This window comes from Lepus europaeus, chromosome 1 (assembly GCF_033115175.1).
Source record: "Lepus europaeus isolate LE1 chromosome 1, mLepTim1.pri, whole genome shotgun sequence".
In the NCBI taxonomy this organism is placed as follows: Eukaryota; Metazoa; Chordata; class Mammalia; order Lagomorpha; family Leporidae; genus Lepus; species Lepus europaeus.
The window spans coordinates 176659929-176675069 of record NC_084827.1 but is presented as its reverse complement, the minus strand read 5'-3'; the positions used below and the strand labels follow the sequence as shown (position 1 = coordinate 176675069).

The 15141-nt window shown below is 46.7% G+C and overlaps 1 protein-coding gene across 3 annotated transcripts in view; it reads right to left on the bottom strand.

Annotated features, from left to right (window-relative positions):
* The window catches only part of DIS3L2 (DIS3 like 3'-5' exoribonuclease 2), a 395509-nt gene that overhangs the window by 215332 nt on the left and 165036 nt on the right, over nt 1-15141 (bottom strand). For all 3 annotated transcript variants that reach the window (XM_062193445.1, XM_062193453.1, XM_062193448.1), the window contains one exon: nt 4400-4500. In XM_062193445.1, the coding sequence (XP_062049429.1) occupies nt 4400-4500 (101 nt within the window). The remainder of the gene's footprint in view (nt 1-4399; nt 4501-15141) is intronic.

Sequence of the window (15141 nt, the reverse complement as noted above, 5' to 3'; positions counted from 1 at the left end):
GTCTGGGTTAGTCTGCCTTTCTCAACGTCCTCCAGCCACCATCTTGTCTTCACAGGTGAGTCTTGTATCTCTTCCATGCCAGTGGCTTTCACCTCCATTCAATTTCAGCAACCCATCCTCATGGCCTCTCCTGGGTGTCATCTGGAACTGATATAATCCCAACACTGCTCAGGCTGATCCATCATGCAGCTCCCTTATCAGGCTTTTCCGCAGCAAGGCTTCCCAGGCCGTAACCATCTCCTGTTCTGTAAGTCTCTTAGCTCTATTTAAGCTGCGAATGCTTTCCTACTTCCCTGAGCCACCACATTTCATCAATTGCAGCCTGATTATCTATGCTGTCAAATGCCACATCCTTCTGTCCTTCCACTACTTCCAGCCTACAAATCCTCAGGCTTGACGCCATTCAGCCATTGGTCTCCCCTAACCTTCAACACAAACTGTCAAGTGGTTGCAAACGTCAACTGCTCAGCCACTGTAACATGTTAATGTTGACAACTTTTGCTAGGATCTCAGAACCTCTATGACATTTGTCTACCTGTCCCCAGTCAGTACAGTCTATTATTTTTTTTTTCTTTTTTAAGATTTATTTATTTGAAAGGCAGAGGCAGAGGTAGAGGCAGAGGCAGAGAGAAAGATCTTCAACCTGCTGGTTCACACCCCAAATGGCCACAATGACTGAAGCTGGGCCAATCTGAAGCCAGGAGCCAGGAGTGCTTCTGGGTCTCCCACGTGGGTACAGGGGCCCAAGGACTTGGGCCATCCTCTACTGCTTTCCCAGGCCATACAGAGACTTGGATCGGAAGTGGAGCAGCCAGGACTCAAACCAGCACCCACATGGGATGCAGGCACCGTAGGCGGCAGATTCACCCGCTATGCCATAGCGCTGGCCCCGTAGTCTATTCTTTCAGCCCACTCTTCTGACCCTTGCCTTCTGCAGCTCCAATTATATAAATGTTGAATCTTTTTTTTTTTTCCTCACAATTCCTGGAGGCTCTTTTTAAATGTTTTTTTACGTCTACTTTCCAGTGGTTGAGGTTGGGTCAGTTCCACTAATCTGCCCCGCACTGATTGTGTGCCGCATTGTCTTTATGCTACTCTTGAGCCCATCCAGCCAGTACTTTATTTGTTACTGAATTTTTCAGTTCTGTAACATCCATTTGGTCATTTTTTATGACTTCTATTCCTTTGCTGCAATTTCCTATTTTCTCAAGAGAAGTCTTAATTGCTTACTGAAGTTGTTTTTTGTTGTTGTTGTTTGGAGGACTGTTTAAAAGCAATTGTCCTTGAACTGCTAAAGTTCAGTACTGGAACTGGAATCAGTCGAATGTCTTTCTCACTCCTGTTGTGATTTTCCTCTTTGCTGGAATGGTGGGTAGTTTCTGATTGTGTCTAGATCTTCGGCAGTCATGTTAGGAGCCTCTGGGTCTCACTGAGATCTTCTGTATTAGAAGGCAGTAAGCCTGGTTGGGTTTAGCACGCAGGTCCTGGTCTGCACGGCTGTAGCTCCAGCACTATCTTGGTGTGGTTGGTTTGTAAGGTGCCACTGGCACTGCCTGTGGGGGTGGAAGGAACTTCCCCAGGCCAGGCCACCTAGTCTCCCTAACCACAGCCCAGGCAACCCTAGCTTGCAGGGCCAAAGAGGCTCCCCGTCCCGGGGTTTCCTGTTGTGGCGACACCTCCCTTCAATGCCACCGGCTGTCCACGGTCTCTGAGTGAAGGAGGAGGAGTCTGGGAGAACAGTGTGCTTCCCAAGCTGGGCTGTCTGTGGTAGCAAGATCCCTTCCACCAGTATTTTCAGCTCCCAGTGCCACTGGGTAGGAGGGGGAAGAGAGAGGCTTCCTAGGCCGGGCTGTCCCTGTGGTGGGACTGCCCCGTACTGGTGGAGGAGAGAAGTCTCAGACACTGGGGGGACAGGGAAGAAGACAGTCCCCCTGGTCACTTACTGTTATCAGGGTCTCAGTTAATTGCCTTTGCAGGTGCGGCCAGGGTGGTCTGATGTCTCTAGAAGGATTTCTGTTAGATCTGAATGGAATGAGTCCACCTGTGCCACCCTCTATGGCTAGCCTGGGACTCAGAAACCCTATATCACCTTCTGACAGTGGGAGCTGTAAAGTCTGCCATGATGTTGTTTCTCTCATCCTGGGGTTCCTAGTTAGCTTGGCTTCCTCTTTCCATTTTCCAGAATTATCCTGTGGTTACTTCTAGTTTCTCCCGGAGTTTACAGCTGTACTTCGTGGAAAGAGCAAAAATCAAGTCTATGCCATTTTCTCCAGCAGGAAGTCCCTGTTTCTTATTCTAACCGCTGACAGCACAAGAAATATATTGAGTAACCCGGCTTTACCTGGGGTTCCTATACTGTTAGTTGTCGTGGAAATAACTCTACCACAGCATAAGTTGTGCCTGCAAATGCTGCTTTTGTGTTGTAATTTTTGGTTGAGTTCATTAAGAAACATTATCTCAAAAAAGGGATGGGAGAATGGAGGGAAGGAGGGAGGGAGCAGGCAGGGCTGGGGCCACAGCACATCAGAGAACACAGTTCTAGAAACAGGCCCTCTACTCAGCTCTGGCTCACGTAGGGATGCAGTCTAGTGTTGCCAGATGTTTTCTCTTGGCAGAAAAAGTCAAAAGTCTAATTTTCATGTGAATACTCCTAACTAAACAAAACTGTAAAATGTTTATTAATTTGTATTTGAAAGGCAGGGGTGGAGGGGGTAAGGGGGGTGAGACCACCCCTCTTCTGGTTCGCTCCCTGAACACCCACAACAGTCAGGGCTGGGCAAGCTGAAGCCAGGAGCCAGGGACTCCATCTGGATCTCACATGGGTGTGGTTGAGCCATCACCTGCTGCCTCCCAGGTGCGTTACCAGAAACCTGGGCTGGAGGCAGAAGCAGAGTGGGACTCAGCCCCAGGTACTCTAATACAGGGTGCAGGTGTCCCAAGTAGCAGTTTAACCTGCTGGGCCACAATGTCCACCCCATAGTATTTTTTTTAAATGCAAGCTAGTCAAAAATTTTAAATACTGTACAGGTCAAATAAAACAGGATGAGGGGCTGGCGCTGTGGCATAGCGGGCAAAGCCACCACCTGCAGTGCCAGCATCCCATATGGGCGTCAGTGTAAGTCCCAGCTGCTCTACTTCTGATCCAGCTCTCTGCGAGGCCTGGGAAAGCCGTAGAAGATGGCCCAAGACCTTGGGCCCCTGCACCCACATGGGAGACCCAGAAGAAGCTCTTGGCTCCTGCCTTCGGACTGGCACAGCTCTGGCCGTTGCGGCCATTTGGGGAGTGAACCAGCGGATGGAAGACTTCTGTCTCTTTCTGCCTCTGCCTCTGCCTCTCTGTAACTCTGCCATTCAAATAAATAAATAAATCTTTAAAACAAAGAATGGTCCAGATCTAGCCATCATTACAACCCTGCTTGCCTAGCATGCTGCTTGCTACATGGTTAGTCCTCAAAATGTTCACTGACTAATAACTCAGATAGAGTGAGAACTAGGAGCAGGAGCAATGCATAGAGTGCGTCTAGAAGTTCCTCCTGGAGACACTCCAACCACCCTGCCGGCAGCACGGCCGCTCTGCACTCCTAGGTTAAAGGCCCTGACAGATGCCACTGGCAGCTGAAGCCTCATGTTGTGACGTCACTGTGTTCCCGGCCCTAGGCACATCTGCCACCCTGAGCTGTGCACATAGCTAGAGTGGGCCGTGTCTAACCCCACATCTGAATGCAAAATAATAAAACTCAAATGGAAAAACAATTACTTCTCTGACAAATAAACACTTTTGAAAAACTAAAAGATTCATTATGGGGACAGCTTAGTGGATAAGGTCACCGCCTGCAGTGCCAGCATCCCATACGGGTGCCGGTTTGAGTCCCGACTGCTCCACTTCTGATCCAGCTCCCTGCTAACGTGCCTGGGAAAGCAGCAGAAGATGGCCCTAGTGCTTAGCCCTTGCCACCTATGTGGGAGACCAGATGGAGTTCCAGCCTTGTCACTGCAGCCATCTGGGGGCGGGGGTGGTTGGGGGTGTAAACTAGCAAATGGATGATCTCTCTCTGTCTCTCTATTGCTCTGCCTTTCAAAACAATAAACAAATCTTTAAAAATAAATAACCCAAAGTGGAAATCACAGATGCTGCATTACAAGTCTGGTTTAAGCAAGGATGATAAACATACTCACACCCACAGAAAATGCACTGCCTTCATCCAAAGCAGGCAAATACGTACATTACTTACATGTTTAAAGTTAAAAAAAAAAATAGTCACTGTTTATGATCGTCACTTCTACTGACTTTCCTGGTCAACTGACAAAGTGCAGTCCTGACCAAATCACACGAGAGACATCACCCAGGAGCTCAGGTGACAGCCATGGGGACAAGTGGGGAAAATCTGTAGGTAACGACCTTTGCGGATCTCTGCAGCGACTTCTCTGACAAAGCTCTTGTGTCTTGTGATGAGGAAGTACTGTCGTCTTTTCTATCTGGCTCACCAGCGTCCTCTTTTCCTACATTGAAAAGAGAGGAAAACAGAAGAGGAGGAATCAACCCATTAGATCTACATCCATTAGGCATATAGACGGATGGGATTCTAAAATTGAGATCTGGAAAGTTTCTTGATGCCATTTACCCCGATACTCACTTTACGGAGGAGGAACCCATCAGGCCCACGGCGGTCAGGTGACTGGGCCAAGGCCAGTCATGCCACCCACCTGCATTAATGCTTACCCTGAGCACTTAACCTTAGCAGGTCACATCTGATCTCTTCGATATCATTCATAAGCTAAACATGACCCAAGTGGTGGGCATAAAACTTTGATAAATTAAATAGACTGTGTGCTGAAACACCAAAAAGCTGTATGTTAAATATTGCCCCAGCCCACAACGAAGAATAGAGATAGGTTAATTTATTATGCACATTTGAACAAAATAAAAATAAATGTTATCTTTAAAAGTGCTTTGGTACTGGGGCCGGCACTGAGGTCTAGTATGTTGACTCCACCTGCAGTAACAACATCCCATATGGGCGTCCCAAGAGGGCACCTGGCTGCTTCTCTTCCAATCCAGCTCCCTGCTGATGGCCTGGGAAGCCAGTAGAGGACGTCCCAAGAGCTTGGGCCCCTGTACCCACCTGGGAGACCCAGAGGAAGCTCCTGGCTCCTAGCTTTGGATCAGCCCAGCTCTGACCGTTGCGGCCATTTGGGGAATGAACCAGCAGATGGAAGACCTTACTCTGTCTTTTGCTCTCTATCTGTAACTCTGCCTCTCAAATAAATAAATAAATCTTTTAAAAAAAAAAAAAAGGTACATTGGTACCAAACATAACAAACAAAATGGTGGAAAATATATTATATTTATTAAATAAATAAATAAAAACACCCAACTCTGACTTTCCTGGCCTTTCTAAGTGACATTACATAAAGAGTAAAGTACTTAAAGTCTGTTTATGTTTAATTTCCTTCTCAGAAAAACTTATAAAATGCACATTCACCCAAGAAACTGAAGCCACATTTCCCCAGGAAGAGGCAGTTAGGCTGTGGACCAGAAGTATTAAAAACACTTATGAACAAAAGCAGCAAACAACACACTTCTGAACATTTAAAACTCTCTGTCTTCTTTCATACATTCAATTTCCCATACAAAATAGTCGTACCCAACTACAGCAGAGTTTCTGGATTGGGGGTCACAACCAGTTCGTGTGGCACCCACTCCAGAGCTAGGAGAGACGTGTACCTGTCATCATTTAGACACAGCCAGGGCCAACACAGATAAATAAATCCTTTTCAGGACTGGCTGCCTCTTAGCAAAGGTTCATCTGAAAGCCAGCTTTTACCACTCAGGGCGTACTCTGGAAACACTGGCATGATCTGACCCAAAGGGGCTGAAGAATGGTCAACTGTCTGCTTTTCCATCCTCGCTGAAATTTACCTACCGAACGACCTATCGACAGCTGATTCTTTATTCTTTGGTACAAGTAAAAGCCAAGACAAACTTTCCCATTGTAGATCAGCCTGTCCACTAGTAAAAGAAGGCCATCATTCAAGTCCACCTTTTATTTTCAACCCATGGTTCGGGATTCCAAAACCACCGGGTGCTTCCAGAACAGCTTTTTTATAATCTTGGGGAGGAAAAAACCCACACACATTGTTGATTTGTTGGTTCCATAACAAACCCTGCCAAATGTGTCCTGCAGGACAAGGTAATTCAGAAACAGAATAGGAGGCTAGGATTACCACAAACAAGTAAACGTGACTTACACATGCGATATCTGAGTTCTGGGTCACAAAAGCTGGCGGTCGGGACAGGGTAATGAATGGATTTTCCAGGCAAGCAGCTTTCTGGAACAGTCACTGATGGCTCCATCTCACAATGGTGATTACTTCAGATTCCATCCCAACAACAGCGAGCCTTCTGCCCCAAAGGTTATACCAGGTTACATCCAAAGACAGAGGGAGAGCCATGGAGGTGAGCCCAATCATGATTTGCAGGTAACATATCTGAACACTGCCTTTTCAAGTCTATATTCACAAGGATTTCCAAGCAGAAATAAGGTGTTGTTTAAAGTTACATTCTAATCAATTAAGCTAAAATTTATAGCCTTGCAGGTGAGAATCATAGATGCTGTGAATGAACAAAAAGGACCACAATGCCAAGCTGGAATGATGACTCACCTTAACACATTCCCAACGAAGATGCCCTGCCACACTGAACTGCAGAGGCACCAACTTAATGAGAGAATCAACTGTGCTATTTAATCCCAAGACCATTGATTTATTCACTTATTCCAAGTATTTCCTGAGTACTGGGCACTGAAGAGTCAGTGGTGAATGAAAGAAGCATGGTCCCAGCCCTTCTGGGGCACACAGGCTAACGAGGGGAAGACATTACACAAATAACTACTGGGTAAATATAAAATTATACACTGCGATCAGTGCTTAGAAGGAAAGAACAGTCAGTCCCAAGGGAGAAGGGGAAGGCATACATGATTTAGTTTAGAGGTGTGAGGATGTGACATTTAAGTTGAGACCCTGGATGGTGCGTCCATGAGTGAAGAGAGAGACAAAGGATCCCCAGTAGGGAATGGCACAGGGGAAGTGGTAACAGCTGGAAGCAAGTCACACAACCAAGGGCCCGAAGGACAGCCACGCAGCAGGAACACGATGGGCATGGCGGAGTGAGGCAGACAGCAGTCAAGTCATGCAGGGCCTTGCTGGAGAGAAGAATCTGGAATTTAAAACCCAATGGGAAGCCCTCTAAGGATATTGTGCAAGAGTGGCGTTGTCAGAGGCGAGATTAGAGCAGGCTAAGAGTGGATGTGGGAAGATCAGCTAAGGATTACTGCCATAGCCCAGGCATGAGAGGAAAGAGCTGTGATGTGGGCACTGGAGACAAAATTAAGATAACGCCTTGGAGTTGAGCTGTTAGATTTTGGTGGTAATTAGATATGGGGTTTAAGGATTATTAGATATAAGAAGTGAAAGGTTAGTTCTAGATTACTGACTTCTGTAGCTGGGTTGATAAAAAGATATCACTTAAGAACGACTTAAGAGAAAAGGGGGGGCCAGCGCCACGGCTCAGTAGGCTAATCCTCCGCCTTGCGGCGCCGGCACACCGGGTTCTAGTCCCGGTTGGGGCACCGATCCTGTCCCGGTTGCCCGTCTTCCAGGCCAGCTCTCTGCTGAGGCCAGGGTGTGCAGTGGAGAATGGCCCAAGTGCATGGGCCCTGCACCCCATGGGAGATCAGGAGAAGCACCTGGCTCCTGGCTTCGGATCAGCGCAGTGCGCCGGCCGCAGCGCACCAGCCGCAGCAGCCATTGGAGGGTGAACCAACGGCAAAGAAGACCTTTCTCTCTGTCTCTCTTTCTCACTGTCCACTCTGCCTGTCAAAAAAAAGAGAGAGAGAGAGAGAAAAGGGGGGGGGGGTGGAAACCGTGAGAGAGGGAGAGAGAAACAAAGAGAAAGAGAGACAGACAGACATAGCCTAGAGGAAGTCAAAAATCAAGAGTTCTAGGGGCCAGCATTGTGGCGCAATGGGTCAGTCTACCGCAGCGGAGGATGGCCCAAGTGCTTGAGCCCTTGCCACCTATGTGGAAGACACGGACGGAGGTCCTAGCTCCTGGCTTTGGCTTGGAACAGCCCCAGCTATTGTGACCATTTTGAAGTGAACCAGTGGATGGAATCAATCTCTCTCCTCTCTCTCTCTCTCTAATATATACATAATTTTTTAAAATGGCTCTATGAAGGTATTTAGAAAGTGAGGGAAGGGACAGTGTTGTGTCATAGTGGGTTAAGCCACTGCCTGCAAAGCCAGCATCCCATATGGGTGCTGATTTGAGTCCCAGCTGCTCTACTTCCAATCCAGCTCCCTGCTAATGTGCCTGGGAAAGCAGCAGAAGGTGGCCCAAGTGCTTGGGCCCTGCACCCATGTGAAGAGACCTGAATGAAGCTCGTAGCTTCAGCCTGGCCCAGCCTGGGCTGTTGCTACCATTTGGGAGGTAAACCAGGGAATGGAAGATCTCTCTCCCTCTCCCCCCCCCCTCCTTCTCTCCCTGTAACTCTGCCTTTCAAACAAATAAATAAATAAATCTTAAAAAAAAAAAAAAGTGAGGGAAAATGCACAGTAGGAAAACACCATGCATGAATTTCAATTTCTTTTTGTACTGAAATAAACTTGGCTCTCACTTTCGTCTCCCTGATCTTTCGGGAGCATCCTCCTGTGTCCGAGGCAGCAATTGCTGATGCTGGGCAAGCAGCTCAGCATGCAGATCTGGACCTCAGCGGACCTGGGCTGTGGCTTCAGACAAAAGCTATGTGCTGGGAGATGCAGCACGGGGTGAGGCCTTCTGGTTCAGTAATGCTAGAAACTGATCCCTATCAAAACTCTTCATCTAAAAGAGAAACATGGGTTCACTACTAATACAAGCAATTCTTCTAAATTCCCCCGAGAAATACTCTAGGAAGAAAGTCCAGGGAAATCCTAATCTGTTTCTACAGACTATCTCAAGTTTCTGGTTTGTTTTTGTTTTTTGTTTGTTTGTTTGTTTGTTTGTTTGTTTTTGGACAGGCAGAGTTAGACAGAGAAACAGACAGAGAGAAAGGTCTTCCTTCTGTTGGTTCACCCCACAAATGGCCACCACAGCCGGTGCACTGCGCCGGTCCAAAGCCAGGAGCCAGGTGCTTCCTCCTGGTCTCCCATGCAGGTGCAGGGCCCAAGCACTTGGGCCATCCTCCACTGCCCTCCCGGGCCACAGCAGAGAGCTGGACTGGAAGAGGAGCAACCGGGACAGAACCCGGCGCCTCAACCGCGACTAGAACCCGGGGTGCTGGCACTGCAGGTGGAGGATTAGCCTAGTGAACCGAGGCGCCGACTAAGTTTCTGTTTTAAACATTTATAAAGCAAAATGTCACGCCCTGCTGGAGTTGACACTGTCACCTGCACCTACCAAGTGCAAATCCAAACCCTCATTTTGGTAAGAAAAAGTATTCTTATTTGGTCATCTCCTATACAAACAACAGATTGAACAGTCCATGACTGAACACTTTACAATCAAATGTTTTCAAATGATTTAATTGTGATACTAAGTGGGCCAGTGGAAGAAAAAAGCAAGGAACTAGGGAAAAGGGTATGTTCCAATCTATTTGATTAAAAAAAGGGGCAAACTCTGACATGTCCAAGTTCATTCCATTTCTGAAGAAACGGCCCAAAAATTTACAATTTCCAAAGAGAATGCAGCAAAAACAGCAACACCTATTTGCAAACGCAAAGATGTCCCTATTGGATCTCTGAAAACCAATCGACTGGAAGAGCTAGGAGCCTCTCTTTCCGGGGAATGTAGCAAAGATAGCGCAAGTCCTCACAGAGGCCAGGTTAACGTACACTGGGCATAACCACTCGCTTGCTGCCAGCTTGCCAGGCAGCGAGGGCTGAGGGTCCTTCCAGCACCCATGGGCAGCCCGTGCAGGGGCAAGGCTCAGGAGGACATCACGGAGCTCCCGTCTTCAGCTCAGGCAAGTTCCTCACACCAAAGTAAAACCAAAGAGGGATGACGCAGGAGGCTTCCACAGCAGGTCTGCTGCATTACGGCATTTCATTCACACCACAGCCTCACACCCGTGTCAACTGTTATTCCAACTTCACCAAGACAACAGTGCCAGCAGAAGAGAGCACGCGAGGATGCTGATGCCGACTGTGGAGACTGGTCCTCCACTTGCGCACATACACACACGATGGGAAGGGTCACAAAAACCTGTACCGAGGCATTCTTTAAGGAATCCTGGGACTCCCTGAAATGCTGGCATCAGCCCAGTGAAAGTGTAAAGTACTTGTGGAACTTCAGGCACTGAAAATGACCCTGGCTCTTCTGTCCTAAGGAGCTCATGCAGGCAATTACATAACACACAGAGTGTTGGTAACTGTTAGCTATCAGGGTACCAGGGGCAATGAGAAGGGAGCCCAGCAGACTTGGCAGAGCAGCTGTCCCCAGAGCTGCAAACGGGAAAGCAGGGAAGGAACTGGCCAGGTGCCTGGGCCTGCAGAGCATTTCAGGAATGGAGAGGGAAGGTGCAGAGGCACACAACCCAGAGGGTGAAACGGGAGGAAGGCTTTGTGCATTAAACAGTTAAAGGGACCTGACCGTGAAAGTCTCATTTGATACTCTGAAGAATATGTATTTTATGCTTTAGGGATGGAAAACCATTCAAAATTTTGAGAATAACATAATCAAAATTAGATCTGAAGAGAAATCAATGGCCAAACTCTTGCTCCTTTGAAGATAACTTCCCCTCCCACACACAGCTGCTTTTAAGATTTTCTCTCTGCCTTTAATTTTACATAGTTTCCTCCTGACATATTCAAACCTGGATTTAAAAAACAAATTCTGGCCGGCGCCATGGCTTAACAGGCTAATCCTCCACCTTGTGGCGCCAGCACACCAGGTTCTAGTCCCGGTTGGGGCACCGGATTCTATCCTGGTTGCCCTTCTTCCAGGCCAGCTCTCTGCTATGGCCCGGGAAGGCAGTGGAGGATGGCCCAAGTCCTTGGGCCCTGCACCCGCATGGGAGACCAGGAGAAGCACCTGGCTCCTGGCTTCGGATCAGCGCCGTGCGCCGGCCGCAGCGACCATTGGAGGGTGAACCAACAGCAAAAAGGAAGACCTTTCTCTCTGTCTCTCTCTCTCACTATCCACTCTGCCTGTCAAAAACAAAAAAAAAACAAATTCTACTTGGAATCACTGGTCTCCTTAAATCAACAGCTGGATATCTCAACTGCTGTAATCTGAGTTATTGTCCTCAAATTTCATCTTTGCCCATTTTCTGCCTTATCTCCTTTCAGGGCCTAACTAAACTGACTGAAAACTTAACACTCTATTCACTGTTTCTTGCCCTCTCCTTTGCATTTTCTATTTGTCTCTTCGTGCTATACTCTAGATACTTTTTTCTTACTGTCTTCCAGTTTTTAATTTTCTCTTCAGCTTTATCTAATCTGCTGTTAAACATATCCACTAAGCTTTTCACTTCAAACTATTTAAAGAAATATTTTTCCTCATTGAGTTTTTTTTTAAAAAAAACTTTCATTTCGTGAATGTCTGTTTTAGAAATTTTTTGATTCCTTTTCCAACTTTCTATGTCACAATTCATAGCTGCCTATTTCTTGTATATAACTTAAAGTGCTTCTTTTGTTTCTTTAAACAGAGGAAGTGAATTTTTTAGACTATGATGATTTCAATATCTAATGACATTTTTGAATGATTACTTCTGTTGTGGGTTTTTAAATTTTTGTTTATTATTTGAAAGACAAAGTGAAACAGAGAGAGTAAGGAACAGAGAGACAGAGAGAAATCCTTCATCTGCTGGTTCACTACCCAGATTCCCAAAACAGCCAGGTCTGGGCCAGGACGAAGCCAGGAGACAGGAACTCCATCTGAGGGTCCCACCTTGGGGTGGCAGACATCCAAGTACTCGCACCATCATCTGTCGCCTTCCACACACATGAGCAGGAAGCTGGATCAGAAGCAGAGGCAGAACTTGATCCCACACATCCCGGATGTGGGATGCAGGTGTCCCAAGCAGCAGCTTAACTCACTGCACAACGCCCACCTTTGTTTGTGGTTTCTTGACTTGGAGTATGGGTTCCCTGGGTGCCTGCTCATATTCATGTGTTGGTCACTGAATAATCAGATCTTACACTGAAAACTTCCTCCTGATGGAATTTCCACTTGGTTCTGCCGGGCACTCAGAAGCAGCACTAGTCCTGAGATCCCTGAGGCTAACCCAGTTAGCATGGACCTGCATACAATCCCATATGAGAGCTGGTGTGTTTCAGACCTACATACAGCCCTTTTGGGTCCCAACTTCTTGTAAGCAATCTGGGCTTTGTTTTTATCCTTACAACCAGTGATCAAATCTGCAAGGTCACTTTGGTTCTCCACTCTGATGTTAGCCTGGATATGCCTGTCAGTTCCTTGATAATTTATGAAGATTTTCTTTAATCCAAATATTTTTAGTTATTTCTGTGGGAGGATGTGTCTGAATAACAGCCCACATTACTATCAGCAAAAAACCCCTAGAATTTACATTTTAGAAATACTTTCGGGTGGCAGTGTAGAGCACAGAGGAGGAATGGTGGTGAGGGCTAGGGGGTGCTGACCCTCACGTCAACACAAGCAGGAAGTTAGCAAAGAAGCATTATAGTAACAATGCCCATGCTGCACTGAGGCCGGAACCCAAGGAGAAGGCCAACAGAGAGGTGGCAGGCAGGGACTCTCATGTTTATTTTTCTCGCAGTCCCATGAAGGAAGATTTACTATTCTGAGTTTTAGAGAAAAACACTAAGAAATTCAAAAAAGTTAAGTAACCTATCCCAGGGTTCTTCCAAAAAGATAAGAGAGTGGGTGTCAGAACCCAGTCTAATTCCAAGTCCAAGCTCTTCCCATCACAATATGATGGAAGCTGGAAGAAAGTCGGGTACTCGTCTGCGGGTTCCAATGAGGAGGGGAAAGCTACAGAAAATTTCCTTAATTCATTCACAGGCAGACATTGAAGAATTTTAAATTTTAAAAGCTGTAAAGTGATAAGCAGTCATTTATATAATATCACTGCTTCCCTTCATAGGGTTGACAGATAGTAAGAGTTTTGGAGTCATGAAACCTAAATTCAAACCCAGATCCAGAGGTGGGTGCCTGGCAACGTGGTTAAGTTGTAGCTTGGGATGCTCACATCCCATATCAGAGTGCCTGGCTCAAGTCTCAGTTCCTCTGCTTCCATTCCAGTCCCCTGCTAATGTACACCATGGGAAGCGGCAGTACAAGGGTCCCTGCCACCCACGTGGCAGTGCTGGATGGAGTTCCAGGTTTCTGGCTTCAGCCTGGGCTATATCTGGATTTTGTGGGCATTTGAGGAGTAAATTGTCAGATACAAGATAAATAAAATAAATAAATACAAGCATACATAAACATTTTACAAAAAACTCATCTTACTACTGAGACCTTGAGCCACATGGTTTTGAATGTTACTTTTCCTCTCTGAATTTCCTACTCTGCAGATCAGGAAGTTTCCACGCGTTATGTTACAGGTAGCACCCTGGCACGTTAGCAAAAACCATTAGATTCTATTAATGTTGTTTTTGTTAGCTCTTCCAGTAAGTTTTCAGTGTATATAACCCTTTTACCTTGGGCACAAGTGATTGGAAAGGACTGGTATACTGGAAAATGGCAACATTAAAAAAACAGATCACATACCCTCATGTGTAAAACATAAACTCTAACCTATATTATAGGGTTAAAGGGAAGGTCAAATTGAATTAATGTGTGTAAGTATGCTATAATGGTCAGAACATAGTAAGTCAATGATTTCTATATATTTAAATTGCATACTCTCCTGTATGCCTGGTACTCGCTGTGCTGCATAAGAAGAGACAAGAGATGAAGCTATGTACAGGCAGAAGCCAGGTCAACGTTAAGGAGTTTGGATTTCTATGAAGGCAACAGGGGGAGCTAGAAAAGAATGGAGGTGGGAGACATACGACTTGTGCATGAAGAATCTTGCGCCGGTTTCTATATGGGAAACAGACCACAGAACAGTGGGACTGGAGGCAGGAAGACCAGGTAGCAGGTTACTGCAATGACGCAGACTAATGTCAGAGGGAATGAAGGTCTTGGATGGACAGGCATTTAAAAGGCAAAGCTGAAAAAGATTATTTAGATGCTTGTGGGGACTTAGTAAGGACGGGCAGCTACTTGAGGGAGAGTGAGGTGTGGAAAGTCTGCCTAACTTCCTTGTAATAGAGGCTCTCAAAGTATGGTTCCCTGGTCAGCAGTCATGTCACCAGGGAGAACATTCTCAGGCCCTACCCATGTCCGACAAACTCAGAACCCCTGAGAGCTGAGCCCCTGAACCCATATTTTAACAAGCCTTCTAGGTGTCTCTCACGTGGGAGCCATTGCTACAGATGGAGCAGCAATGAGACACCACAGAACAGACTTTGCAGGCCATCAGGTGGCACTGATGAGTCGGGGGACTGGCTGAGTTCCAGGGGTCAGCTATTAGATCTGGTGCTTAAAGGGAAGGTGTGGGGCTGGAAGCAGAAACGAGGGATTTGCCTGTAAAGAGGCAGCAAATGAATGAGCAGACTGGCTCCCTTAGAGGCTGTTCCAAATTAGAAGGGAAGAGAGCCTGGGGCAGAACAGTGAGGAGCACCAATATGTAAGCAAAGCAGAACTGGAAGAGGCTGCAGAGGAAACTGAGGTATGTTCAGAGAGGCAGGGAAAACAGGCTCAGGTGGGGTCGGAAAGCAAAGCAAGTCAGCAGGTACAGCATGGACATCAGTGTCGCCTTAGTGACAGGTCACAAGGGATCCTAGTGGGCTAATTTTAATGAAGGAAATGAAGTGAGGTCAGGGTGCTCTCTGTGCCCAGGAAGTCAAGAAGGAGGTAGGGTGAGGGTGTGAACAAGCTCAGGAAGTTTAGCTGGGAAGGGGTGGAACAGTACAGGGCGGTAGCCCTATAGAGAAAGAAATCATGACATAGTTTTAAATATTTTATTGTTTTAAGATAAAGGAGACTTGGACATGATTAACTGCTGATGGGCGGGAACAAGTAGAAGGTGTGGCTGCAGTGGCCACAATCAGGAAAGGCAGGTCCCTAGAAAGGAAG